Genomic DNA, 25,127 nt, shown 5'->3' with positions numbered 1-25,127 from the left:
ACAGTAGTTAAATAGGGCTATCCATTGTGTACTAAGCCTACCTCTGAACAACACAACTGATGGTCTCAAACACATTCAGAAGGCAAGTCATTCTACAAATGAACTCTTGACAAGGCTCATGTTAATTAGAAATCATTCCAGGAGACCACTTCATGAAGCACACTGAGAGAATACCAAGAGTGTGCAAAGCTGTCATGAAGGAAAAAGGGGGCTACTTTATGAAATCTAAAATCTAAAACATATACTGATTTGTTTAACACTTTTTTGTTAATTAAATAATTCCATAAATGTTAATTCATAGTTTTGATGTCTTTCTGTATTAATCTACAGTGTTTCAAATAAATAAAATAAATACAAACACTTGAATGAGAAGGTGTTTCCAAACTTTTGACCAGTAGTGTAAGTAAAACTAAGTTTTGAAGTATATAAGTTTGAGCTGTCTTACTGTTAGTGTCCGATGGGTGGCAGCAAAGCGCTTTGGAAAGTGTGAGTCCACCAACATAGCCAAAGAAGAAGAAGTACTTCCGCTCTGACGTAGTTAGCTCGTGTGCTAAATGGCGGTTGCGAACAGGCTGGAGAGTTAACGTTACAACGGTTCTAACTGTAACTGTCTAATTAACACCAAACATCTGCTCGACTGTGTCAGAAATACAGTCTTAAAAATGTCTATTTCAACTTTTCAGGTCGGTTCACGATCCGGGCTGACCGACAACTTACTGCGGAGGGTTCAAAAACGAAGCAAGGGGTAAGAAGTGCAGCTTACAGTTACAAATAGAGTCAGTAATAATGTTATTGATGAACCTAGGGTTGCCAACGTTCTCACTACTAGATAGGGGACAGGTGCACGGTGCCATGGTGGTGTGAGCATGATGTGTGAATTCAGCGTTTATTCTGATTCTGATTCAACTAGAAATTCAGAAAGTGTGTATATTCCCTTTAATCCTTACTGTATCAGTATGTAACCTCTTATGAATAAACCTCAAAGAAACCACAATGTGGCTCTTTACATCAAAAAACAGAAAACGCAATAAAAATTAAATGCAAAAGAGGAGTATGACTCACCAAATGTACTTTTTCCATGGATACTTTTTGCTGCTCTTGACTGACCCAAGCAGTCTTTTGTCCTTTTGAACAACCAGAGAGAAGTCCTTACATGATAAGTCACAGTTTACAGACAGTTTAAGTTAATTTTTGATCAGCTCTATGCTGCATCGGTTTCTTGAGTTTGACCATTTAATGGCCATCAGAGAGAAAATCCTCTCCACACTTTTTTGCAGGTGTGATTGGCACATGATCTGCCACTGTGGTTTTATCTGATTTAGGATCTGTAGAGTGCAGTCTGCTGTATTTACCCGAGTCAATAATCAATATACGGGACAATTAAGGTCCTGTATGAAACAAACCAATTCAGCCCAATATACGGGATGTCCCAGCTAATACGGGACAGTTGGCAACCCTACTTGAACCATTCATAGTCCCTTTACTATTTCTGTGCCGCATTTAGTTTCTAAGATGTCTGTTGGAAGACTTGACTACGTGACTGAAGTTGTAAGTCTGAATGTTTACGTCTTCAGGTGAACTAATGGAGAACGGAGATGGAGAGGGAGAAAAAGAAAAGGAGTCTGAAGTGTCTGAGCTCCGGCTGAGAGCTGAGTCTTTGCAGAAGGAGCTCAGTGAGTGCAGAGCCGAGCTGTCCAAGTTACAGAAACAACTGACCCAGTCCGAGAGACTACAGAGGACCACAGAGAGCTACAACGAGGACCTGAGGAGACAGGTCAGGGAATTTCAGCATTTATATCAATCATTATACAGGCTTCTTTATGCATTATACAAGTTAATTTTGTTCAGAGCTCTCCAATGCTGTGTGCTTATTAATATTTATGTATATGTTACACAGTGAGAACTAAAATGATTCATCAATCCTGTAAAGCACTGCTTCTTTGCCTCTATAGACATTCTTAAGGGGTATATCAAACTGACAGATAATAATAATAGTAATAATAATAAAAAGAATGATTTATGCTATTTGATATAACTGAATTTAGTGCTGACATATGCAGATCTTGACACATCTCCACTTGTGATACATTCTGTTTGTAGAAGACTGCCTTATGACAGATTAAACCAAAAGCCAGTTAATGTTGTAATTCATTAAAGTGCATACATATTTTATCATGTAAGTGAATATGTTCTCATTTCTGACCCGATGGCTTAAATTCACTAGGAAACAGTGCACCACATTCTTAATTAAATCAGTCCAAAGCTATGATCATTACACTACCATTGTCATGTTATTACAGTGAGTGTTTAGTGAATGTTTGCTCATGGAATTGATCTTAAAATGTATCATTTCAGGTTGACCGGTTGAGTGCAGAGATTCATGAACGTAAAAAGAAAGATAAAGACAAAGTCAGCAGTGAAACTCAGACAGAGGAACATGTCTGGACAGAAACTGGTTTGTTACTTTTCATGTACATTAATTACTTAACTGAATTTTTTTATTGAGTCAGAAAAAGACTCAACTGTTGCAAACATTTCAAATTTTTTTTCCAGATTATTACAACTACTACTATGGAGGCTATGCTCAGAACCCAGAGGCCACAGACACCCAGGCTTCATACACTTCTGAGGTCTTGGACACTGTGGAAGCTGTGGACACTGTGGAAGCTGTGGGTGCAGCTGATGGCAGCGAGGCAGCCGAGGTGTCTGCAACAAATGAAGCAGTTGCTGCTGCTGTGTCAGAGAAACAAGACAGCAGTGTAACAGTCCCCACAGAGGTTTGTTTGTCTCAAGAGTTCATTATACTTAAAAGATAAAAAAATGATACAACTGTAGAAACTGAATTTGAGTATGTGTTATAATCAATTGATGGGGTTGTATCTTTCAGGAGGGTGATGCAGGATCCATAGCTGATATGTTGAGAGCCACTGCAGAAGAAGCTATGACACAGACTGGGTTTGTCTTTGACGAAACTACTGGGATGTACTACGACCACAGCACGGGTTTCTACTATGACTCGGTTTGTTTCTTACAGTGTTACTGGTAAAATAAGGCTGTCTGTAGCTGAAATTTCTGAGTCTAACTTAACACATTATCTCCTACTACAGGCCAGTCAGTTGTACTATGATGCCAACACAGGCATTTATTACTACTACGATGCAGAAAGTGGTCGGTACCAGTTTCATTCCCGGATCGAGGTTCCTGCTGCACAAACCACTGCAGAGCCATGTCAAGACAACAGTGGTGTTGAAAAGCGGGACAGAAAGTCTAAGAAATGGTCAAAGAAGACCTCACAACAGGATGATAAGGTACCCGGGTCTTTTCTTGATGCACGATAAAGATACATGTTGTGATGACTGCTGACAGCTGGCTCTTGACTTTGTAGTTCCGCTTAAAAGCACTGATGTGTCGAATCTCATGGGCTCAGTCTTTCAATACCTGTTTTATTCTTTTGTATAAATATGAGGCTAGCTGACTAAAACAATGTCCTCTGACTTAGGTGCAAGAGATGACTAACTCATTGGCTAGAATGAAGATTTCTCCTTACTGGAAAACTGCTTCCCACAGAGGTACACCTTTTAATATCACCATTCAAATTACCAAATAGTTCAAAAGTTTTTTAAATATAGCCATTTTGGCTTTTGCCGTCACAGTAAAAGAATAATGCTTGTATCTCACACGTACAGTTTCAACATGGCAGGGTTAGATATTCACACAAGGAACAGCGTTGAAATATTTGACTAAGATTTAGAGAGTTAGGGGTGTGATGGAAAAACTAGGAAAGTAAAGCTGAAGTAGAATAAAAATGCAATCACTCATTTCATGTCACATGTTGTTTGTTAGTGTGATCTATAAGTGCTTGTGTGTCTCAAAGGATCACTTGTAACTTTGTATTGTGTCATGAACCAACAATGACTCAAAGAATTGATAACCTGCACCAAGAAATATCCGTACAAAGTGATAGATCAATAAATCTGTAGGAGGTCTGAAGGGAATTCTCCATTAAGACTGAAACCACAAAAACAGTACTACACATGACGTGGAACATAGGATCTACAAAGTCAACTTGCCTGCTGTCAGTGACCACCAGTGGGGGATGTTGATCTTACTCTTGACTGTCTGATGGCAGGGAGGCACATTTGATGAGGTCAAGATGAAAGAAGAAGAAATCGAGTGGGTTGAAAAACGAACATCTAAAAGGAAAACGGAACCTGAAAAACTGAAGCAAAGGTCCCGCAGTCCAGATGTGTCACCACGGAGAAGAGACTCTTCAAAAAACCAGGAAGAGAGAGAGAAATCCTCCTCAAAGAGGAAGAAACATAAGAACGGTTCTCATCATGATGAGAAGGATAGATCAAGGAAGAAAAAAAAGGCATCCAAGTCAAAAAAGCAGAAGAAGAAGAAGAAGAAGAGCCCAGCTCAAAGCGATGACTCAAGGGGGAACAGCGAACCGGAAGAGGGCGAGATCACAGAATCGGAGAAGGAGGAGTCTGCTCACTCATCGTCATCATCTCCTAGCTCCCATGCACAGGGAAGCCCTGAGTCCGAAATGGAGACTCAGATTCCGGAAGGTGAGAGAAAGATAAGAGTGATTCAGAGCTTTGTCAGGACACACAACTTAATTAGCTACACTTATATTAGTTGAATCTGGTGGTAGGCTAATTAAGCACTCTGTTGCTCTCTGAAATCACATGCCCTTGTGACTTTATGGTTGGTTTATTTTTTCAGCAGTTAATGACATTTGGCCGCCCTGTGTGAGAGTGACGGTGGTCAGATCACCAGTGCTGCAGGTGGGCACTCTGTTCATCATCACAGCCGACTCCCCAGCCACCATCGGCAGGTTTGTTATATTCTTTTTTATCAGATAGTTGATATGTTCCAATAATGCAACGGAAGAAGTGAGATTTAAATGTTGCCAAAGTAGGAAATATAAACCCAAACTCCTTGAAGACAATCTATTTTATTTCTGTTGCAGAGAGAAAGAAATGGACCATGCAATACGAATACCAGAGATGGGAGTCAGCAAGGTACCCCTCTGCACTTATATTTCCCTGCAGGACATATTTGATGAGTAGCAGGGATACATGCTGTTTCTAACTCTGATCTGTGTTTGGTTTTAGTTCCATGCAGAGGTGTACTTTGACCAGGAGCTGCAGGGATACATGCTCGTGGACCAGGGGAGCCAGAATGGAACTGTCATCAATGGCAACCGGATCTTACAGGTAGCTATTATATCCCCTTTTTTTAAAATCCAGTTAAAAATCACAAAACTTTTATGACATCATCAACAAATTGTTTCCTCTGCAGCCTAAAACCAAGTGTGAGCCACATGCTCTGATGCATGGTGACGAGGTTAAGATGGGAGAGACCGTACTGTCCTTTCACATACACACAGGGACTGATACTTGTGACGGCTGTGAGCCTGGTCAGGTTATGGCCCACCTCAGCAAGCACAGGAGAGAGGAGACGACTACGGGTGAGACAACTCAAGAGAAATTAATTCACACATACCCAACTTTGTTTTAACATGTTTGAAAAAACCTGATGTACTTCCTACATTTTGAAACCACCTCATGTTGGAAATGTCTTTCCTCTGTTTTTTTCTAAAGGCCCTACACTCACCAAAGAGGACAAAGAAGCACTGAGACAAAAGGAGCTGAAGCAGATGAAGGCTAAATACGGCCTGCAGGTGAGTGATATCAGGACAACTGACTGCCAGTTTAAGGTTTAAACTCAATTCTCTTCAACAGCTAATCGTGTCTCTGCTTTTCTGTAAACAGAGCAATGAATTTGAGGGGACCAAAGCACTAAAAAACCCTAAATACAAAGATCGTGCAGAGTCCAGGAGACAGACGGTGGGCAGTGAGGGTGTTTTCCAGAGAGATGACGCTCCAGCTTCTGTTCATCAGTAAGTACATTACTATTGTTTTGACTGCTTAAGAAGAACAAAGGATTAAGTGATAATTGTGTCATTTCTTATTTGCCCACTTAAAGAGAAATCTCTGAAGTCAACAAAGGACGGAAGATGCTGGAAAAGATGGGCTGGAAGAAAGGGGAGGGGCTGGGAAAAGAGGGGACTGGAATGAAAGCTCCGGTAAGATTATCTAGTAAATTCTGTCTTGACTGATATGTATTTTGCAGCTACAAAATTATTTGATTGCTCGTTTTTCATTCTTTCCCCACAGATTCAACTGAAGATCCGAAAGTCTCAGTCAGGTCTGGGAGCCGCTGCAGCTTTGTCTCTGGACAGCATCTCTGTGACCAAATCAAAGTCTCAAAAGAACTGGGAGAAAGCTCGAGAGAGATTTGCTGATTCCTGCCAGCCTGACATGCTGCCACCTAAAACACAGAAGAACAACTCAGCCACCGCCTGGGTCAAATCAGAGGAGACTGAGATGACGGACACACAACCTGGTTTTAATACATAAAGACAGAGTTATACATAAATGGTGTACATATTTGTATTGGATTTATAAGCTGGGAGGTTCAATATAAGCAAAGGGAGTTTCCTCTCTCTGCTAATTGCTGCAAGCATTTGAGACTGTTTATATTTGTTCAGCCTTCAACATGAAGAGAATTGATTGTGACCACATTTAAGTCAAAGTCAATTTACAAACTGCATTAGTTGAAGTCACCAGCTGTGGGTGTAGACCATGCTCTGTGAACTGTGGGAAACGTGTACAGCCTTAAAAGAAGACCAGCTGAGTGTTTGACGGTCCAGTGTGTCTGTAGTGTAACCTAGAGGGCAGAGCTGTCTCTGTGTCTCACTACAAGGAGGACATGATTCGCCTCAAGCAAACATTGACACAGTGAAGCTCTATTTCTCACAATGAGATCATGCTTCTATGACACCACTTTGGATTTGTTTTGGCAACCTGTAAGTAATCATGTCAAACCAGTTGCAACTTCTTTATGTAACACTTTCCCAGTGAACTCTTTCTTTTTTTTTTTTTTTTTTACATGTTGCAAAATTAAATTTGAAAGTGCTCAACCTTCTGATTGATTCTTTGATTGATTGCCAAGATCACATTCAACTTTGATTTGTCTTTGGTTGTTCAAAAGCTCATGGAAACACGTCCACATACTTGTGTAAGGTCAGAGAGCAAACACATTTAACTGTCCATCTGTGTGCAGTCTTTATCTGCGGGTTCATTTTGAGGGTGTGTGAATATTTGCATGTGTGTGCAAGCGTACACTCGAACAGAAGGCACTGTGGCACTGAATGGAAAAGAATGCGAGTGTAGCTACAAGCTCAATATTCTAGTTTACAACACAGGAACACTTAAGAATTTAGGTTTCATAGTCTCAATGCTATTTCATATAATTTAAAAGGCATTAATTAACAATTACTTCCTCTTTTTCTGTATAAAGTCACTGATCTAGACTAATTGACAACAGGTTTTCTATGATCAACTATTAAATCCCTTCAACATCAAACAGGTGAGAGATTTGACTCACATGGCGCTGTTGGCATGACTCCTTGAGCTGGCTTTCCTGCTGTTCTTCCTCTGACTTATATTTCCACCCATTTTTGATCTCTCGCTTCAGTCAATGGTCAAACATGCCAACTTTATGCTTCCTTCAGCTTGTGGACATACCCTCCTTTGCTCTTCACACACTGTCGAGTAAGTTCAGTCACTGCAGTCAGGATTCTTCCCTCCTGACAGGTGGGTCCTCTCGTCCCTCCCTAAGTCTCCTCCCTCAACTTTAATGCTCCGACTGCAAGCAAATATTAAACAGCTGATACTGTAGTGTAGTAAAACTGGGAGGGTTTGGCGTGTGACAGCGCCTGGTTGTGCTGGGTAGAAAGTCTAAACCATAAAGCAATGATGCTAGTCATGAGATAAAGTGAGAATCCAGTCTTTGGTTTGAATGGCTCAAGGCTTCTTTTTTTCAGAGATCTGGGTTGGCCAGTTCCGTACAGTGCCGAGGCATTCAGACAAACACTGAGCTACTGTTCTTTCAAGTGAGACCTCTTCATAATGTAATTTCTTCAGATGTTGTTAAGCTAAACATGCAGTGATTTAAAACTCCTTCAGGACAAAATCAATGTGTTTGAGTTCTTTTCATGGCTGTTTGTGTGCTTACATTAACATACCATTAACTGAATCTCTTCCGATAAGTTACCCTTAGGGGATTGCATTTGAACACTGAGTGTAAATAAGGTAACTTAAGCAGTGTCTGAATATAAACCTCAGAGAAATATGCCCTAATTTCGCTTTGAGTGAGGAAATGTGAGGACTCCGAAGGCAACAGTTTTTTTTTTGGACTGTACTTTTTGCAGACAAGTGGAAACAAGTTGTCTTTGAAATGTAGTACTGAGATTAAGTGTTGCATGTTAATGACATATCTAAGCAAAATCCTCAAGATTGTTTGAAGCCGAAAGCCTTTCAAGTATTTTAACAAATACACAATTTATCTTACACTGGCATCTACTCAGGATTTAAAAAGGGGGGCCACATGTTATATTATTTGATCTGTATTTTAAGTAACAGTGAATAATTTATTGAGATAGCAAGGAAAATAGCTGTTGAAATATTTCTGTCAACGCCATCATGTAAGGCCAAAGGAAACTAGAGAAGAGAGCAAAGTGATAAGAGTTTGAAAGCAAAGACTACAAAGAAATGTACAGTCACAAAAACGTGCCATTGCAATATGTCACTCTCACAGTGACACTTTGTTTACCATTCTTTGAGCTGAATTGAACTAAGGTCAAAGGTCAAGGAGCAGAAAGGAGTCATCCGGTTTTGTCATACCAGTCATTGCATCACATACATGGACCCAATCGCACTGACTTGTGAAACAGTAGTGTGTACGAGATTTTTGAATGAGATCACGGCAAGAAGAAAGGAGGGCATCAGATAACAGAGGCATGTTCATGATGTCATGAACATACTCAGGTATTTAGATGAAGTCTACGTCTTCAGTCTTTATCTTTATAGGTGAAGGTGAGATAGCAGTTATACATGAAAGAAAAATACATAACCTTTAACCATATACCAACCCTGCCTATGTCATGAATAATAACCATGTGAGGTTCACCATATTATCATGACTTGAATAAAACCATGTATTTATCAAAATATATTTTATTTATCAAATAAAATAAAATAAAAATATACTGAGATTAAACCAGTTCATTTTTTATACTGAACAAAAAGGCTCTCGGCAGATCTCCTTACCCCCCTACCCATTTTCCGCATATCAGCCCTCATTCTTTCAATGCTGTCTCCATCTATACACTTAAAGCTGCTGTAGTCGTGATATAAACATCAATTCTGAGAGATTTTGAATGGCAACACTACCCCTCCCCTCTCTGCTGTCCTAACCCCGCCCACAAAAGATTGTTGTGTGTATAGACATATAAAGAGTATACGCCACATTGGCTGCTGGGGCGCAAGAAATACGGCCGCCATCTTGGTCTGGTCATCCTACCCATGATCCTACCTGTAAACGTAAACTGAAGCAGCAGAGACTTCAAGATGCCAGAGCACTGTGCGGCAAAATACCTATCATACATCACATATATCACATATCAGAAAATTCTATTACTGTTAAGCCCACTATGAATATTAAAATACACCGAACCATGTGTCCTGTATCATACCTACATATATGACGTTTTCAGAAAAAAACCCTGCATGAAAATCAGTTCAGTATTCAGCGAGTTATGATTGATTAAATGCGCTGACACTTAAATGCGCCTGCCAAACAGATTACACTGAGTGGAGCGGGTGACCAGACCAAGATGGCGGCCCCACAGCTTGTCAGCGCCAATAGGTAGCAGTGGTTGATGCGGCGTCTCTTTATATGTCTATGGTTGTGCAAGTTCTATGAGGAAGTAGTGGCTTCCCAGCCAATCAGGGCGACGTAGTGGGGCCTCCACTCAACCAATCAGGACAGAGGGTTGGGGAGTAGCTCTGACTGGTACGTGATAACGGAAAAAGGGGAATAATAACATTGCTTGATACAAAGGCATTGGAAAACAGAGATTTTGCCATAATCTCGAATTACTTCACTTACCGATGAGGACCGATGGGTATTATGACCTTTTCTCCAAACCCAGAAGAAAAAAAGTACATTTTTTTACACCATTCCTACCAACAGCAGCTTTAACTATTATTTTATTATTTAAAAAATGTAATATCAACTTGATTTAACTTTAAGAAATTTGACACAATTACATTTTGATTTTCATCTGAACAGTTCAGGGTGACCAAGGAGCCGTAGACCTCTTTTTACTTTAGTCAGGATTAGGACCTACTGAGAGCACTGACATTTTTGCTGATTTCCATGACCAAAACACAACAGTGATAATGTTGGAAGCATGTTAAAACCTACTTCTGGCCCACAGATTTTTTGTCTTCCTTTAATAAGATGAAGCAATCAGAGAAGAAAGACAACTCTGGTTTGTCTGCCTTTGGATATTGAGTTTTAAGACGTCCCAAGCTGAATAAATCTAGAATCCCAGAATTAATCTCCCCTTCAGCTCTGCCCCCCTGTGGAGGGAGGGCAGAATAACTTTTCCAGACATGCAAGTCGCCTCTTCATATATCAAGCAGTGTGGCCTGACATCACCTGGTAGACTGTGAATACTACAAGTTACACAGTAATATGCAACTCCTTCATCATCATCACTCATAGTTTCCCTACACCGTGCAGGACGTCATTCATTACTATGGCTTTCCATCATGGTTCAGGGCTGGGCTGTGCAACCAGTATGGCAAACTAAAGTCTGTAATTTTGGTTCAGAGAGAGAAAAAAGCCTTCCCTATTTAAAAGTCTTAAATTGTAGTTGTGTGGTTAAGAGCTTGTGTGGTGTGTTGTGTTGCTCAACGCTGACCAGCTTATTGTACTTTGAAACACCGGTCACAATGTTGTCTTTTGTCAGAGCAGCTGTGTGACAGAATGAAGTCGCTTTGCTCAGAACAGTCATGATAGTGCCACACAGAGGAGACAATAGCTCCATAAACAGATGAGTCCTCTCTTTGTAGTACACTCCATTATAGTGTATTATGTTTTTTTATAAGCATGTGGATTGTATTGATTTCCACAAAAAATAGGGAAATATATATCTTTAATATGGAATAAAAAACTTTGAATTAAATGAAAGATGTTTTAGATTAAGGCTGCTGCAAACCTTTTTTTTATTAAAGGACCCGGATGTTATTTCAAACTGAACCTTGGGCTTTTGTGGGCTGCAGTCAGTAAGTACTTTGCAATGGCAGGTCTCTATGAAGAGCATTATTACTGTTTTGAAGGCCACTTCAGCCACACTTGTTTATCTTCTTTTTGATCCAGACTGAAGTGGAAAATGAAACTCCCTTGGCCAGTTTTATTTCATCACTTTCAGACCATGTTTGTCTGTCTGTGTCTGCAACTCTGCTTTATCGCAATCTCAGTCTGCATCTCTATTGAGAGCCACGAGACCAGAAATACCACAAGTCTGAGAAACAGTCCTGTGTTGACTCAACTTCTCCCCATTCCACTTCACTTCACTTCCGGCCTACTCAGACCTCCCAGCCATGTCTGTCCACAATTGTAACTAAGCCACAATAAATCAGAGCAGGACTACAATGCTTGCTTTGCTGCATATTTTAAAATTTTAAACTATTTTGATCCTCAGTAAGCAGCCAGGAGAAGTTCCAGCACAAACAATGCACTTGTTTGGCTGCGACCACTCACATGAGGAGATGTCAGGAAGTTGGGGGTTTAAATGCTTCCAGAAGTTCACAGGTCATCCAGCTTGATCTTTTTAGCTAAGAGGAAATGATCATCATTCCAACCACATTCCTGTGTAAGTATGTTTTTTTTTGCTGAGCGTGCAAGCCCATTTTTAATAAGGTCATGCTCCTATTAGAAAGTTACACTTTTTGGAAAGAGGGAAGTATTGCAAAATGATCTTTTCTGCAAAAATAAAACAGATTATGTAATCCTATTACAGTGTTTATACAGTTTCTGCATGTGAGGGGGAAGTGAACAAGCCCTTCATACCATGTGTTTCAGTATAAATACCACATTCAGACTGAAATTCTTGTGCTTCAAACTGAATGGAAATTCTAACACAACTACAGCTTCCTCCCAGCAAGTGACTCAGTCAGAGCTCAGCGTCTTCCACCCTCGGCCCTTCCTGCTCAGAGCTGGGGCCTCTGGGTGTGTCTCCCTCCCTGTGACCTCATGTTCCCAGAAAATCCTCCAGAAACCTCAGCAGCTCACTCGCCCACATGATGCAGCCTTTAGTATACACAACAACAAACCGGGCAATTTATGGACAAACATGTCACTTTGGTTGTTACGTCAACAGCACTGATAGTGGTGTGGGTGTCTCAGCCTGTTCAGCCAACCACAGCATCAACTGCGTGTGTGTTTGTGTGTGTGTATGTGTGTGCTGACTGGCATCCTGTTTATACAGTCTGGTAACTGCTGCCGGCTGTGAGACATTTCAGTCAGAGTCAGATGGTTCTCGCAAAAAATCTTAATATTTTGTGGTGTATTTTCTCTTCAGATGCAAAGATTTGAAATGTGCAAACTTTCAAAACCCTGAAGTTTTTCTTTCAGTTCTCACAAGAGCTGCATTAAGCAACATAAGTACATTAATGAGTACAAGTACAGCTCAACTGCTACATAACACCACCCAAAACTGCTGGATCAACTTGTGACGAGAATTATAGATTTGTGAAAAGAGGCTTTGTGTCCATGCAAAAAAAGGCATAAGTTCAACACATGGCAGGAGCACTTTAAACTAAACTTAACACAACCAATGAGTCAGTATATCCCAAAAGTCAGCAGATCAATACCAGAATATACTCAGTAACTAAAGCAAACATACTGCAACAGAGCACACAGTGACAGGAATAACCGGGCACCTGACAGACAGACCGGTTGTCACATATGAAGTAAATCCTACCTCAGCTTCCCTGGAGACTGACAGGCTGTGATGGATCCTCTGGGATGTTTAAGTCCTTGGAAAAGTGACAGATGTCCTGGGAGGTACTGTTAGGGAGTTTGTACTCTGGTTGCTGTTAGAGGTGCCGCTCTCTCTGAGTGAAAATACTTGTTCTCTCTGCGTGGCGGTGCTCAGTCCATGTGGCTGGATGGGAAATGGGAAATGAACTCTCTGGGCAAAGAGCCAAGAACAGAGTGGGTTTTAAAGACACAGCAGTTTTCTGTGTTACAAGGTTTAGTCACACTTTACGCCGTGGAAGTTACCAGTAAAAGCATTTTCAGCTGCTGTATACATAAATTCAAACATATCCAAACATATACTGCTCAGCTTATTTCCACTTTAATCATTCAGAATTGTTTAACTTGTGCTTTTGTGACTATTCTTATTGCTATAGACTGTAATGGCTATATGCAGCATGCATTGTCATGTCAACTTTAGTAGCTAAGCTCTACAGGTTTAGACTTGTTTGTATCACAAACTCAGAGTTTATTTCCTTCAGTGTTTGAGTCAATTATTTCATTTTTTTTTAAATCAGTCCATTTTTTAGCAGCTGCAACATTTGTGAGTCAAAGTGATGTCATGATAATTCTGTGATATGCACTTATATATATTTTCTGAAGTGTGTCTGCACAGTAAGTCTTTATACCACTTCAACTGCTTTCTGATGCCAATGCTTTTTTTATTTGTCTTTCTCTGACATTTTGAATGAAGAAATGTTATTCCTACTTGAATATTTCTTTACTGTAGTTTTGCCACTGTGATGTTTTAGTTTCATAATGCTTCCCTAAACATGTGCAGTGTGTATCAAATAATTTGGTGAGGTGTCACAATCATAATTTCACAGCCTTGTTAACTCAAATGCTGATAATGATCACGTATTTGAGCAAGAATCTTTACACGTAACATAACTCATACAGTCATGAGATGTAAATATGTGGGCCAGTCTCCCTCTAGTGGTTTTTACTGAGAAAGCAACTAACTACTGAATTACACAGCATCATGCATCTCCTGATGTTGCTAACAGAAACTATGTGCATTGAAACAGCTGTGCTTCATCATATAGCTTTACTTTTCTGTGGCATTTTATTCAATGTAATAAGACAGTGTGTTTTTGCCTGTCTAAAAGCTTCATAATAAACAGGTATTAATGCCAGCATAAAATAAATTAATCTAGGAGAAGCACAATCAACCAGAGGCTAACATTGCAGGCCACTCTCATAGCCACCAGATAGAGTTAAGTGAAGACTGAAGAGATGTGTTCTCTATATCAATATGTGATAAGATCAGAATCCTCTCTCCTTTGCTGCTTCCCTTTAACAGTGTGGACTCATGTGGATCATTTAGGCATACTCTCCTCACACCCTTTCATTCAGTAGCCTGGCAACTAGCCGGATTACTTGATATATGATATGCACATACACAGACTCATGTCGGCATGTATGAAGAAGCATACAGGGGAATGTTGAGGTCTGAATCTTAGATCTACTGGAAAAAGTTGTCACCAAATATAAGGAATGTACTGATTTGGACATGTCAGAAAATAGTGATTAATGTGTAATGTGAGTCACTTTTACCATTAAAAAAGAACAAGGTCTTCTATCAATACACATTTTCTCAATCTTTCTGTATGAAGAGATACTGAAACCAAAGTCTCTTTTCTCATTAAACATTATTCCCTTTTGTTAGTCTTTCTTTTTTTCTAAGCTATTCTCCTCTCTAGATACAGGTAAGTTAAAGCAGAGGATGAAAAACAATCTGACCTTCAGGTCTTGAATAGTCCTCTCTGAGGAAGAATGCACTGGCAGAAAATTCTTCACTGAGCTTTTGCTGAGGACTGCAGATCTGACATCAAGTCATTAAGTCAGTGCACAAATACTGTCAGAGTTGTCAGTAGGACATTGCATTCATCATGTTGTCATGTTACATTTAACCTCCAATGGCAGTTTTAAATTATTTTCATTTATTTTGCCACTTGCAGGGGAAACAAGTTCTGAACAGTTACATCTCATATTGTAAGTGAGTATGGGTTTTTCTCTTTTGAACTTTAAATGTAGGATACTTTTGGACTTGCCCACTGGGCCACCTGGCGTAAGTACAGAATTGAATTACTTACAATCTTACAGATTCCGGGGGAAGCAGGATGTGTTTAGGTGAGGGACTGCGTATCTGTAAGTGTTCGTATCTCACACAATCAATGACTAAATAATGAATAGGCTGTAACCTTAGACTTATTTCTGCCAATCATATGATTCATAGTATAACCCAGAACATCAGCAGTACAAAAAGTAAAATAAAAAAAGCAGATTTACTTTTTTTCCATATATATATTACTAAACTCTTCATAATTTGATGTTATTATCGTCAATTAGTTTATATTTTAAGGCTTTTCTGAAACTCCACAGAAAACTCAACATTTTCAACAATTCACTAAAGCTGTTCAATAGTTTGACTTCCAACATTTAAACAGCTGCTCCTAAAGTCCTAGTCCAAGTCATCTCCACAGTTTTGAGCAGGTGCAGCTCCAGATGGTTCTTACCACACTAGAAGACCACCGGATCCACTTCCTGGCTATATAAATGCAGACTCACCACCGTCCTAGATGAACCAGATGGCTGTGGTGTGCAAACTTCAAGAGTTTGACAGGTGGGTCCCCTGAGGTGCAGGTATAATGGAGATGGACAAGAGCAGTGGGAGAGAGAACACACTCCAGGGGGCACCAGTGCTGATAGTCTAGGTGCTGGATGTGATGTTTCCTAGCCTGTCAGTCAGGAAGCTGGTGATCCACTGATAGCTGGAGGCTGGCACTCAGTGACCTTCCAGTGGAGGATGTCAGGGCTGTTGAACGCTGAAATGAAGTCCATGAACTGGCAGGATTCTTGCATATAGGTCCCTAGGGAGTTGAGGTGCAGGATGTCATGCAATCCAACGGCATCATTCACCCAACCTGTATGCCGGGTATAGGTAAACTGTAGGGGGTCCAGCAGGGGGCCTGTGGTGTGCTTAAGGTGGCTCAACACAAGGCTCTCAAAGGCTTTCATGACAACAGACATCAGGGCGACAGGCATAGTTATTTAATCCTCTGGGTTTCTTGGGAACAGGATGATGGTGGAGCGTTTGAAGCAGGAGGGGACTTTACACAGCTCCAGAGATCTGTTGAAGATTTGTGAGAAGTTGGGGGCCAGCTGCAGCAAAGACTCTCAAAAATGTTGAGAGCCTTCTGATTTGGATTCGGACACAGAAGTCCCAGATAAAACACCTCTATCACTGACTACAGGGGAAGCCCCAAAAAGTTGCTCCCAAACGCTATTTGGAGTGTAGACCTTAAACTTATTCTCTGTGTTCCATATTTATCCATATTTTTATGTACCCTCAAAACACACTCAAATCACTGAAATACATCCCTTTATGGCTGTACAAGATATCCCCCTCCCATCCATCAAGTTAAAAGCAAAGTGCACAATATTATGTAGTTTGCTCTCTTCAGTAAAATCTTGAAACAAAATAAAAAAGTAGCCTATGTAATATTCATTCATTCATCCACATTTTCTAAATTACCTTAGAAAAATGTTTTTTTTTTTTTTTTAATGTAAAAAGAAATGCCACCTGGCATTATTATAAAAGCCTTATTCAACCTCTGCAACTCTTTCAGAAAGCTGAAAGCTAAGTTATTATAGCTTATTATCAGGCAGCTGGACCGTGGCATAGGCAGTATAGGCAAATGCTAGGGGCGCTGGCCATCCATAGGGGGAACCGCTAAGTGAGTGAGGAAGAACATGTGAAGATAATAAGAGAAACAATACTGTTTTATCTAATTTAATTTTGGATTAAATTGCGGAATGATGCCAGTATACATTTAAAAGCTTGTGATTCACTTTTGTTTTTTTTAAATTATGGTCTGCCAATCAGTTTTTGAAGTCTTTAAGTGTTCATGATTTACTTGTTTTGTTTTGTTGTTGTTGTTTCATTTACACTTTTTAAGCTGTTAGCTTAATTAGATAGAAAATGTAGGCTAGGCTTAAATAAGCATTTTGCTTCTGCCGTTTCAGTCATCACTTAATACATAACTTGTGCTTTGTTTAAAGTGTCTGCACTGTGAAAATCGTTGTGCTAATGACTGAATAAATTCTGCTACTATTACATTATGTTTTTTGAAATTGTATTTTTCCCCCTGCTAAATATCAGTGTTATTGCCATTTTATTAATGTTCTTTTAGAGGTCATTTTTATTTTAAAACAAAGGAAACCTGTAAAACATAAAGCTGGATGTCAGTTGTCTTTCAGTGTATATGTGATTGTTGGTGGAGTTAGTTACAGAACAAAGGGGCACAAGTTAAAATCTTGCCTAGGGCATCAAGTCGGTTAGGGCAGGCTGACTAAATTATTTTGTGCAATAACAACCTCGCTTTGCTTAAATCCGTTGCTGCAACCATCATGATTGCTAACTCTTAAATTTGCAGGAAACAGCTTATACCGACTAGAGTTAAAATGTTCCTTTGTCTACTCTTGTAAAACACAATGTAAACATTGTATATATTCACACTGTTATTCTAAAACTGGGCTAGTAATAGACTCCATCTCCAGGTCTTCCCAGCTCTCATCAGATGTGTATGTATAGCTGTGATGAGGACGTTACATCACTTGCAGTGCAGCCAGACGCCAGCAGCAGCATCCAGCTCGAAGGTAACGCGGCGCGTAAACCCGGCTGGCCATATTGTGCACGAGCTCCCCGGTAAATCGGCTGCGTCACACCTTAAAAGCACATAGGAGCACCGGAGCCACAGAGCCACCCTCATCAAGAGAAATACGCTGTTTCCATACACTACATTCGTCTGAGCTGGTGAGTGTTTGGATTCGATATGTGACATTTTTAAATCACGTTTATGCATCAAGCTGATATGTCGACGCGTTGTGTCCTCTCTGCTGCGCTTTGTGGATAACAGGCTTTCTCATGGCCCACAAAGCGACCCACACCGTGCACATCGTTTGGCTTGGATTGTGCTGCTGTTTGCATGTGTGAAGAAACAACAATTACGCCTTTCATGATCATACAGGAGCAAGGGATATTCATTAAAAACTCATTTGTTTACCTCCTTCAGGTTGGTGTTAAAGTGCAAGGAAAATGGTTAAACTGGGGAATAATTTCAGCGAGAAAAATAACGGGAAGGTGGTCTCTGAGGACGGGTTTGACACCATTCCTCTTATAACTCCGTTAGATGCCAGCCAGCTGCAGTTTCCTCCACCTGATAAGGTAAGATTTTATTTTTCCACTTTCCCATCAAAATATGGAGTCCAATTAAGGACCATTACCTTTTTTGTATCTCTAATTCCAATTAATCTAATTAAGAAGGTGGAAATGAAAGATTCTTATTGGTTATCACATTTCCAACCAATGTAACAATTCCATGTTTGAAAAAACACTTATTTTACTCATGCTGCTTTTGTAGATACTAATTTTATTCCTAAACTGAAAGCTAGTCCCTTTCTGTGTGTTGTGTATTTTTCTCTCAGGTGGTGGTGAAGACAAAGGCAGACTATGATGCTGAGAGCAAGAAGGGGAAGCTACGATCTCCTAAAATTGCAGAGTTCTCCATAAGCATCATTGAAGGCGTATCAGAGCGACTCAAAGTAAGAATAATAACACAACTGCTGTCTGTTTTTCATACAGTATCCCATTTCTCTCCCACTCCCACACAAACACATAAAGCTAGGGAGGAGACAGATGTCACCTCTATCAGAATAGCTCCTTAGCACACTCTATCTTCTGAATTTGGGGCACCTCCACCTCCTGTGTCCTGTTTACAGCCTTGTTATCCTGCCAGGCTACACAGGGAGCTATAATGCACAATGATTCACTTAACCCCGCCCTGAAACGCTCATTAATTCAGCTGCTACCATGGCGATGGCCTCCAAATGGCTGCATCACCCCCCCCCCCTCACCAGCAGATGTGTTTAACTGTCCACACGTATAGAAGAATTGGACAACACACATTTTTGTGAAATGAAAAGGAGAAAAGTCAACTCAGGCTCCACAGTGGAGTATGAATTATAAATGTTGAAAATGAAACTCAAACATTTTCTGCACCCAGACTCAGCAAAAATCTCCCTTCCATATTCAGAATCAACAGATGAAAACATCCCGGTGGGATGTGTCAAGCACCCTTTCATGATAGAGCTTTAATTCTCAAACATCTGAAAGCCAAGGAGACACATCGGTGTCTCCAAGTACACAGCTCGCATCCTCACACTGGTGCTTTGAAATGCTGCAGGCGGTCCTTTCATCGCGCATAGTCTCTTTCATAATCTCCTGTTGCTTTACTCTGAACATGTTCTCCTGTCCTCTCTGTTACTGCAGGGTTCAAAAAGACAGATAAAAGAATATCTTTTTCTTCTAACAAACACATGGTGTTTAAGTCTAATCAAACCGGTGACAAAAATACAGAGAGACAGAACAAAATGTACTTGGATCCATGAATCCAAGAAATCCTCATGAATATTCTGTCAGCACAGCATGCAATGAAAATTCTATCAGGATTTCACAGTTTCTCAGCTGCAAATTTTTGTCACAGGAATATAATGTTTTTAGCCGTTACTTGAAAAAAATCCGGTGCTTAACAGGAAAAGTAACACATTCATCGACTCATAAAAACAACTTCCAAACACCTCAGGGCTCAACATCTCGGCAATAATGAGACGATTTGTCCCACACCTTGTCTTCTCCCCCCACCACCCCCCCCTCCCAGAAACAACAGTATCTGTTACATAACTCCCCTGAGAGACGAGCGCTGGGCTGTACAGATGGTCACACAAATTTTTTTTAACATCATTAAAAAAACTGTATACACTTATTCATCCCAAAACGGAAAATCATTTTTTTTCTCACTTTTGAAACATGCTGCACACATAGCCTGCAAGAAAGTCAAACATGAACACTGGAGAGATGAAGAGTGAAGGTGGTTGCACACAGAGGAGCACTGCAAGCAGTTGATGGTTAAGTGCCTTGCCCAAATTGTTGAATCTGGTTTTCTGATCAGTTCTCTTATTTCTGGTTATTGACACACACTTTTTATCATACTGTTATTGACACACACTTTTTATCATACAGGTCTGATGATAAAGTTGTTTTGTGTCTCCTTCAGGTGACGTTGCTGGTGATCTGTGCCCTGGCCTTCCTGGTGTGTGTGGTGTTCCTGGTTGTCTACAAAGTCTATCAGTATGAGCAGCCCTGCCCTGACAGCTTTATCTACACGGTAAACACTTATGAGTATAATTGTTTGTAATTCAGGGTGATGGTATTAGTTTTAATGTGATCTTATTTTCCTTGCTCTACAAAGTCAGTAACTATTTAGGTAGTGATATTTTAAATAAGGTTTAATACATAATAAGTGTGCCACATATGTAAACAAAAAAAAAAAAAAAAAAAAATCCTTACTTACTTTTGTGCATTGCCTTTACACTGCTTGGCAGTACCTGCACCCAAATGGACTTGAAGCACTTTGTTACTCTTACTGATCTTGTTTCCTCTTGTCTAGATCTTTGCTTGTCTTGTTCTTGTATGTACGTCGCTTTGGATAAAAGCGTCTACTAAATGACATTGTAACACTGTAAACACAGGCTGCCATTTTAGTATTTCTCTTACACAGTGAGAAAGTGAAATTGTTTCAGAAATGTGCTTTTCTAAATTTACCAAAATTGCGTTCCATTAAAAAGAGAACATCACTATTAAAAAACGTTAAATACAGTATACCACTCAGATATGATTAAAATTCATTACAATGTGGATTGGATTCTTCACAAAAGTGGACGAGATCTGTTACAGATCAACACACTATTTGAAAGCAGCACTTGGATATGAATGTCAGTAGTTAGGCTTTTTCACTACTGACACACATTGTCAGTTTTTGGTTGACTTGAAGTAACTTTTACAACAAAACATGAAGCTTGTAGCTGCTGCGAAATGAAACGTATTATCACATGCTTGATTTGGTAGTGTGGGGTCCTAATTCTAATGCTAATTTCTACAAGCAAACATTAAGTTGCTAATATTGGGCTTTATTACCCAACATTAAACAATGATAAACAGTGTTTGCCAATGCGAGCTAGTTTGAGCAACCTTTAGCTGTAAATATGAGTTCTGACCATAGACTGTATAAAATATGGATGAAGTATCCGTGACGTCACCCATCTGATCTTGAGCGAATTTTTGAAACCAATCGACGGCGGCAGCCATATTGGAAATGCGGAACTCAACCAGGCAGAGTGTGAGGTAAAGAGGCGGAGTTTGAGCCTCCTAGCCAAAAACTATGTATTCCCGACCAGGAGTCAAGTCAGTCATGTCCTTGTTTTGGCAAAAACTCGTAATCTTAATATCTTCTGAACCGCCGCTTTAGAAAAAAATCCCCCCCCCCCCCCGCACAGTGTGTGCCGATAGAGAAATTAACTACGTAGAGCCAAGCCGTTTTTTTAACCAGGCTGTAAACATGTTTATTAATGCTGCAAAGATCGTCTTCTTTGAATTGGTGTCTTTGTGGTTTACGATGTTTCTGCCTCCAGCCTCAAGTGGATTCTCGATGAACTGTAGTTTATAACACTTCTGCATGGGCTTCATAGTTTGAGAACGGAGGTTGCCGCTTGGTTTTTATTAGTGGACAGTAGCAAAATCCTTTTCTGTAATGGACTTGTTTTGCCACTTTCAGATTAATTTCCACTTGTGTCTAGTTCCATGAGCTAAACATTTTTCTTAAAGTTGTTTTTGGGGCAGTTTTATCAACTATATTAGATAGGACAGATGAAGAGAGACAAGAAAAGAGAGTAGGGGAAGACATGCAGCAAAGGGTCACAACCAGAGTTGAACTTGCAAGAGCTGCAATGAGGACTACAGCCTTTGTACACCGAGTGTGGGCTTCAACTGCTAGCCCCCACTAGCCTAACATTTTAGCTGAATGCTTAACAGTATGTTTAACATTACCCCACAGCACTCTCTTGTGCCTGTTTTGGCTGCTTCAGTCAGGCTGATTTATAGGGTCGATAAATGATCTTCTGAAATACTGGCCAATACCTGCTCTAATGAGGCTGATTAAAAAAAAAAAAAAAATAGTGTCTGCAGACACTGCAGACAGCGGGGGGTGGGCAATCTTAACTTCCCCTAAATGATAACATCCTATCCCATCCTAAATGACAGCATATCAAAACTAAAATGCTTTCTTGCTATTCTTAAATATATATTCTGATATAGAGAGTGATGCAGTTACAACTTCTGACATAAATATCAGTCATTTTTTGAAATTTCTAGCCTAATACAATGAATTTTTCTATATCCTTATTTATAAGAAAACATCTAAAACATGTTACTAGCTAAGAAAGCCACGTATAAGAGATTGTAAAAAGTGCATGGAATAATAGATATTATCATCATTATTAAAATGTTGTATCTTATTAAATACAAAAACAGCAACAACAATGTGATATCGGCATTCGTCATGGACCATCAGCCAATCTGCTCCCTAATTGTTGGTATTAGCCTTTAAATACTGATATTGTTCGACCACTAGTCTCTTGCCTATGTTTTAAACAGAACAGGCCAGTTTAAGCTGAACCCTGAGTCACTTCTCTGATAACCCATTATACTTTATCCAGTCATAAACAATCACTATTTGTGCTTTATTTTCTAATCTTTCACATTATCAGTTCCTGGTATTTTAAGTTCTGTTCCCTTTCTCTTTGGAGCAGCAAGGCCGCTGCATGCCGGCCGGGATGTATGGTGGCTACCCCCCTCAGGGCCCTGGGGGCCGCGGACGCCTCTTCACTCTCATCAACCACTACAACCTTGCCAAGCAGACCATCACTCGGTCAGTATCACCGTGGATGACCATCATGTCAGAGGAGAAGGTCACACAGCAGGAGACGGAGACTGCCCAGAAACTGGCTTAACCAACCTGAGATCAGGAGGCAGTCTCACCTGCTGCAGAAATAAATAAATAATGTGGTTGTGCCATTCAAGCAAACCTCAGAGAGTCCCGTGGCTTTCTGTAGGTGAAAAATCTACTTTCTCGTTGCCTGAGGTGCTCTGCTGCCCTGTTGATGTAGTTTGGTCTGCTGATGTGTGCTGTAGCAGGAAATCTGTGGAAACTTTGAACAAGCCTTGCAGTTTGGTGGATTTATGGTTTGTTTGAATCGCATATGTTGTTATTTATTTACACTTAAAAACAGAGTGGTGAATGTGTAGATAATGCCACCAAAATACACACAGACACACACTCACTGTCTTTGTACATACACACATGTAACAGAACTCACTTTAGTACTCACATTGTGAAATGACTGTGAACCATGTATTGTCTGCGTCGCTTGTTTTAACACACATGCACGCAGGACTTTGAAAACAATCAGTTTGCTCTGAACCTCTTTTCTTTTCAAACTCATCAAGTACTGTTAGTGCATGTCAGACCTCAGCAGGTGGCACATTCTTCAGTGGGCTACACTGTTTGCAGCCTATTACCACTTGGGTCATCTGTATTAAACTCTTTTATGATCATCACAATATTGTGAATATATGAGGCTTGACCTGAAGGTAACCTTTTAACCAGCGATACAAATTACAGTTTTAATGATGTGGTTTTGAAGCAGCCCAATTGCAAGGTGCTGTTATGGAGTTCTTAGTATTTCATGCTTCAAATCTTTTCAACCAGCATTTATGATTGTCTCTATTCAGTTGAACTCTTTGTGAACACCATGTGCTTTTTTGCCTACTCATTCAATGGTTACTTTTCTTGCATACAGTTTATGCCACTATACTGAATGTTTTTGCATTCCTAGTGAAGACACGGTATTGTGCAATGCTTTGCATTGATAAATGTCACCATTACTGATGGCTGTTTGTAGCCATCACAGATACTAGACTTAGGTTGATGTAGTGAAACAATCTGACAATAGTTGCTTGTCCTGTTGCTTTTTTCTGTATTTGTCTTTTAACTTAGACCGTCACAAATGATGTACCTTTTTCAAACAATGTAATGATTGCCATTGAAGTGCATTTGCTACATAAAATTGTCAAATGAAAAACTGAAATAAAGTGCCCATATTTCATGCCAATGTCCAAGCAAATTTCATAAATGGAACTGTTTCAACAGTAAATCTTATACGTATGGTAAAGTCCCTGAAGCCGACAGAATTCAGGTTAACAGTCAAATGTAGCTTTAGTGAAAGTTCAGTCAAGAAGACTGCATTCTGCATGTTGACCTCATTGTCTGTACTCCTTCATGCATGTCCACTCATATCCTCAGCTGTTCTCATCACCTGGTTATATCTATACCACAGTACTGCAACACACACATCATTCTTCTGCTGTCTTTTTTTACATATGGCTTTCTCTTTCTCCAGTTCATTCATGCCATTGTTGCGTGCGACCCTCCGCTTCCCCATCACTGCCCAGTCCTACAGTTCCATCAGCTTCCTCATCTCACCAGCCTCAGACAGCTTCATCTGACAACACCTCCACCACCAGTGTCAGGAGTTCAGAGGGGATAGATTTTGCTGCTGTTCAGGGCAGACACCTTTCAATCACTCAATCTCTCAGTAGAGTTCAAGCACCAAAGAGACTGAAAATAATTCAATATCACATCATCTCTGTAAAATAAATGTCTAATTTATTAACTTGTCTCTCCTGATTGAAATATTCTTAACCCTCCTGTTATGTTGCGGGTCAAATTGACCCTTTTTAAAGTCTATTTTAGGCAATATATGCCTTCCAAACCAGCTAAATGCAGCAAAAAATCTGGGCAGCATGTGACAGAAGAGGTGTCGTGTTAATTTATCAACATAACTTCCTAAAAAAAAAAATTGAAAATTGAAAAAAAAATAAAAAATAAACTATGTCATGTAAAACTATTGTATTTATATTTAGGGCTTTCCAATGTGCATTAAAAAGTTTTAACATTGATTTAAATGAAAAACAAGTGAGATATCCTCATTGAACCATGATCTGTGAGAATTAAAGAACACCAATGGACTAAATATTGATTTAAATGGTTAGTAATGGAGTTAAAAATTAGATTTAAAAAATGTGTATCAGGATTTTTTTGGGGTTCTGACACTTTTGGATAATTGAATATGCTCCGGATCAAATTGACCCAGGAACATGATTGCTGTTCCAGAGAAACGAACATAACAGGAGGGTTAAAATAGAA

The 25,127-nt window shown here is 39.9% G+C and overlaps 3 protein-coding genes across 11 annotated transcripts in view; 2 read left to right on the top strand and 1 right to left on the bottom strand.

Annotated features, from left to right (window-relative positions):
* tacc1 (transforming, acidic coiled-coil containing protein 1) overlaps window positions 1-13,103 on the bottom strand; it is a 32,233-nt gene extending 19,130 nt beyond the window's left edge. Inside the window, exon 1 of the mRNA XM_034682624.1 lies at window positions 12,908-13,103. The gene's annotated coding sequence lies outside the window, so the exon portion shown is untranslated. The remainder of the gene's footprint in view (window positions 1-12,907) is intronic.
* Window positions 474-6,995, top strand: aggf1 (angiogenic factor with G patch and FHA domains 1). Of its 8 annotated transcripts, none has more exons than XM_034682655.1 (16): window positions 474-603; window positions 684-745; window positions 1,575-1,774; window positions 2,356-2,455; window positions 2,554-2,777; window positions 2,888-3,019; window positions 3,108-3,308; window positions 4,130-4,571; window positions 4,729-4,840; window positions 4,976-5,027; window positions 5,121-5,222; window positions 5,308-5,476; window positions 5,610-5,689; window positions 5,781-5,908; window positions 5,995-6,094; window positions 6,186-6,995. In XM_034682655.1, the coding sequence occupies exons 3-16, from the start codon at window positions 1,583-1,585 to the stop codon at window positions 6,426-6,428; spliced, it is 2,277 nt and encodes a 758-aa protein (XP_034538546.1). In that variant the 5' UTR covers window positions 474-603; window positions 684-745; window positions 1,575-1,582; the 3' UTR covers window positions 6,429-6,995. The 8 variants fall into 8 exon arrangements, with proteins under 8 accessions (XP_034538546.1, XP_034538587.1, XP_034538571.1 ...); XM_034682696.1 differs by lacking the exon at window positions 4,130-4,571 and adding an exon at window positions 3,500-3,569 and having other exon boundaries at window positions 4,732-4,840; XM_034682680.1 differs by lacking the exon at window positions 4,130-4,571 and adding an exon at window positions 3,500-3,569.
* Window positions 13,104-17,226: 4,123 nt separating the features above from the next.
* On the top strand, window positions 17,227-24,594 carry LOC117815777 (neuronal vesicle trafficking-associated protein 1-like). Of its 2 annotated transcripts, XM_034687697.1 has the most exons (6): window positions 17,393-17,782; window positions 18,042-18,193; window positions 18,454-18,570; window positions 20,082-20,192; window positions 22,672-22,790; window positions 24,322-24,594. In XM_034687697.1, the coding sequence occupies exons 2-6, from the start codon at window positions 18,065-18,067 to the stop codon at window positions 24,425-24,427; spliced, it is 582 nt and encodes a 193-aa protein (XP_034543588.1). In that variant the 5' UTR covers window positions 17,393-17,782; window positions 18,042-18,064; the 3' UTR covers window positions 24,428-24,594. The 2 variants fall into 2 exon arrangements, with proteins under 2 accessions (XP_034543596.1, XP_034543588.1); XM_034687705.1 differs by lacking the exon at window positions 24,322-24,594 and having other exon boundaries at window positions 17,227-17,782; window positions 22,672-24,028.
* Window positions 24,595-25,127: the final 533 nt, after the last annotated feature.

The sequence above is a fragment of the Notolabrus celidotus genome, chromosome 1 (assembly GCF_009762535.1).
Source record: "Notolabrus celidotus isolate fNotCel1 chromosome 1, fNotCel1.pri, whole genome shotgun sequence".
Classification (NCBI taxonomy): domain Eukaryota; kingdom Metazoa; phylum Chordata; class Actinopteri; order Labriformes; family Labridae; genus Notolabrus; species Notolabrus celidotus.
This window is presented reverse-complemented; position numbering and strand designations above follow the sequence as displayed.

Bases quoted from the DNA above. Each gene is read 5' to 3' on its own strand.
- aggf1 (XM_034682647.1), top strand. From the start codon at position 1,559: ATGTTTACGTCTTCAGGTGAACTAATGGAGAACGGAGATGGAGAGGGA. The intron at 2,456-2,553 runs GTTTGTTACTTT...TTTTTTTTCCAG, and splicing joins ACATGTCTGGACAGAAACTG to ATTATTACAACTACTACTAT. The intron at 5,028-5,120 runs GTACCCCTCTGC...GTTTGGTTTTAG, and splicing joins CAGAGATGGGAGTCAGCAAG to TTCCATGCAGAGGTGTACTT.
- LOC117815777 (XM_034687697.1), top strand. From the start codon at position 18,065: ATGGTTAAACTGGGGAATAATTTCAGCGAGAAAAATAACGGGAAGGTG. The intron at 18,194-18,453 runs GTAAGATTTTAT...TTTTTCTCTCAG, and splicing joins AGTTTCCTCCACCTGATAAG to GTGGTGGTGAAGACAAAGGC. The intron at 18,571-20,081 runs GTAAGAATAATA...TGTCTCCTTCAG, and splicing joins GCGTATCAGAGCGACTCAAA to GTGACGTTGCTGGTGATCTG.